The 3,766-nt window shown below is 30.1% G+C and overlaps 1 protein-coding gene across 7 annotated transcripts in view; it reads right to left on the bottom strand.

The window, feature by feature from the left end:
* Positions 1-3,766, bottom strand: part of LOC106461874 (adenosine 3'-phospho 5'-phosphosulfate transporter 2-like) — a 52,922-nt gene that overhangs the window by 23,629 nt on the left and 25,527 nt on the right. For all 7 annotated transcript variants that reach the window (XM_013921738.2, XM_022388954.1, XM_022388953.1 and 4 more), the window contains exon 4: positions 2,071-2,178. In XM_013921738.2, the coding sequence (XP_013777192.1) occupies positions 2,071-2,178 (108 nt within the window). The remainder of the gene's footprint in view (positions 1-2,070; positions 2,179-3,766) is intronic.

Raw genomic sequence — 3,766 nt, forward strand, 5'->3', positions numbered from 1 at the left:
ATATATATATATATATATATAATATATAACACACACACACACACACACACACACACACACACACATGCATACCTTATTTTCAATTTCTCTTTTTTTGGAGAGAAAAAATGAAGTAAGATTTATATTTTTAATTAATTTGGGACACTGTAAATCTTTCTATCCTATAAATTGGTATGATGATGTAACTGTTAAACTGACTTAGAGTAAAGATTTACAGCAACATTTGTTAGAAGTCCATAATGTTAGTGATTATTTCAACAGGAAGACTAAAAACCAAACCTCATATGTGGGTCAACGTGCATGGTTTGGTCCATTGGACCAACCCATATTAGACAATGTTTACTATATTCTGAATTTACTAAGTGTATCTTCACAAAATATGGTAATCTTTCAGCAAATGGTACATGTATGTTGTACACAAAAATTTAGAATTTCTTCCTAATATTTGCCTATGAATTTACTGAGTAAGTCTGACTTTGACGAGTTTAAGCTTGAGGTGATTTTCATGTTAAAAATACATTTTTTCATCTTACAGTTTTCGTATTTCATATGTATAACCTCTAGAACCTCCTAGATGAATAACAAAAGGTTATTTTGGTCAAACTTTATACCTTATCTCTTATTTTTTCTATTCTAACACTAACTATAGTGTAATCATGTGGAGTAAAAGTTGAAAAATATGAAATAAAATCAACTTTTTTCTCTAGTACGACTTCAGATTGTAACAAACAATTATTTTTCTTGAGAGCACTATGCCTCTTTAAATTTTCACAATTGCTTTCAGTTAATTGTATTGTTTTATTGCTCTTTAAGCCATGTCTGTCTACTATGACAAACAACAAATCACAAAACTGGAGTGCAGAGAGATTAGCGTAAACAAAGTTTAAAGTTACTGTACACAATATCTTTGCAGGTTCCTTGAGGAATATCTCAAAAATGTTTTTTTATTAATTTTTTCATTTAAGTTTTCATATATAACATAATACATTTCTAACTTTTACATTTCAAATACATAAAAATATATAAAAAACAAAAAATATACTTGTGGGTCTTGTACTTTTTTTCCATCAAAGTCTCACTAAAAGTTAACCCAAGTTTTTGATAGGGTTATTGTGAGTACTTTAAATGTTATTTATTTCAAATTTAGAGCATAGAACACAATATAACAACAAGCGCAAAGAATACAATGCCCTATAGCTATTATAATTTAACTAGCTTTCTACTTAAGCTATAAGTTGGTTAAAGTAATTTCTTTACCTGAATGATGTGTTCTCAGCAATTGCAACAATGAATCTGTATGCTGAATAATTCAAACACTGGTGTCAGAGTGAGATAACTTTATACAGAAATCAGTAAATTAAAATCTTCCCCTATGTTGGTTTTAAACAACCCAACAAAAAAATATCAGAGGTGAGATTTATTGTCATTTTTGAAAGATAGATGTGCTAGGAAAGGTGTTGCTCATTGGTTTTACTTTATTGTATATACCTCATTAAAACAAAAATATTTAGGCTACAAATTCACATTTTAGCTCACAAATACCTGTGGTACAATTGTGAACTTTGTGGGAAACATAGAACTTCATACAGATGAGAAAATTAATCTAAAATGGGAAATTTGGAGTGAAGAAGTGTCACATGATACAAAAAAAGTAGACTGAGAATTTATTTAAACATTTCCTTTTGCATTAGGAAACTAAAACTAACATATTAAAATTTCAATTATAACCTATGTTTTCATAATAAGTTTATTGGCATACGTTGATGATAAAGTTGTAAATAAAATTTGAATGTAATTCTGTAAAAATATGACATGCACACTTTGACCCTTCCCAAACACATAGGGTTAAACACATGCTTCTCTGACTTGGAATAATTGCATTGGGAGATGGTTTAATTTTAAAAACAAAGGTCATTCAATAACCACAGAATGACCTTGTATATCTTTAAAGTATGATGTGTTTATCAAATAACTGTAGTCATAATGTTTAATTTTAAAGACTTTAAAGCAGCCTATAAAGTAATCTTTTACAAATTACTTCATGGATGTATTACTTCAAAGTAAACTCACCCTTGATGTTGAAATTTGGGGACACCTGACTGTCTGTTAAAGTGAATGAGGTCAGACCCAGGCTCATACATCCTGCTGCTACAAAATCAAGCAATCCATGCTTCTTTCCTGAAAAGCATCAAAGCTAAAGAAATCAGTATAACAACAGTACTATAAAAATGTCACAAGCAAAAACAACTACTTATATACACAAATTAATTATGATGAATAAAATCAATTGGCAAATGGCCATGGGTTGAAAAAAAACTAACCTGAATGCATTTCTTTGGTTAACAGTGACTGAAGGGAATTACTGAGTTAGAAACTGATCAAGTTTCATATGTTAAAAGACAGCTAGAATATCTTTCACAGATTCAAATTGACCAAAATACTTTTAAAGTGTTACAATCTGAATTAAAATACTGTGGATCAAGAGTAACCTAGTTTCATTATTCTATGGTTTATATCTTCTTAAAAAACAAGATAACAGCCTGCTGACATAACAGATAATCGTAACAATACAGTAAATAAGCAAATTAATTATTATATTTCTAAAAATACTTTACTATTTCTTTTCACAAAAACTTTATTTTGAAAAAAATTCAAAGGTTTATGGCCAATAAGCTGATGATCTATGTTCATCCAGAAATAGTGTAAACTTGATGATCAGTACTAATGATTACATTTATGGTATTCAGCTCTACTGATATTTAACAGATAAGTTCAAAAGTATCTGCAAAATGCAGAATCTGGAAATGTTATGTTGAGAACAAATCAAACATGGATATCAAAGTAAAGAAATAGAAGTGAACAAATAAAATTATATTTCACAAGACATACTAAAATGTGCAAGTTTTCTCAATGATTTACTTATAGTTCTGGGGTGACTTTTACTGCCAGTTAGGTTGGAGAGGACTGAAATTAGCAGAACATGCCTATTCTGTTATAAACATACATCGAAGTCACATTTTCTGTTATCAACTACAAAATACACACATATAAACACAGTCCAAAGTAGTAGTCACACAAGGGACAACATAAAGATTACTTTTGTGGTCTTGGTGTAGCAATAATTAGAACTTGCCATGCTTTTCCTGGTTGTACTGCCATCTAGGGTTTGTGAGAAATCTACTACATAAAATAAACATGACAAATAACTCCAGCAAAGTATTGCAAAATGGTATACCTTTTGCCTGATTTATCGGTCCATGTTAATTTTTCATGCTGTGTCAGAGTACAACTCCCTTACTACAATTCAGGAAGATTGATATATAACCAACCACACTATCAGGCACAATCTTGCATAGTGACACAACACAAAGACGTTCAGGCTAACATGATATATTACAAGTTTGCTCAAGAAATTTCTAAAGGCAGACATTTGTCACAAAACTTGAGTACTCAGAAAGCAAGGACTGTGTCAGAATTTAAAAATTATATTAAATATGTATATGGGTTCTGGTTGTTGTCTTTTTGCCAATTGTCAAAATAAATGGCTTTTACTTATAGTTCTTAATAGTATAAATATATATACTATGTTGTTGTTGGGCTAAGGATTCTTCTACAGTAGGTGTCTGTGACTTGTTAGTGATAACTTCAACGATGAATAAACAGCACACACTTTACTTGTTTTCATATAATATATACACCTGGAAAAAAGTTAAGCACCCCCGTGTTTTTTTCAAGTGATTCAGATTCGACGTTCTTGTGACTGATT

The sequence above is a fragment of the Limulus polyphemus genome, unplaced genomic scaffold (assembly GCF_000517525.1).
Source record: "Limulus polyphemus unplaced genomic scaffold, Limulus_polyphemus-2.1.2 Scaffold1050, whole genome shotgun sequence".
Lineage (NCBI taxonomy): Eukaryota > Metazoa > Arthropoda > Merostomata > Xiphosura > Limulidae > Limulus > Limulus polyphemus.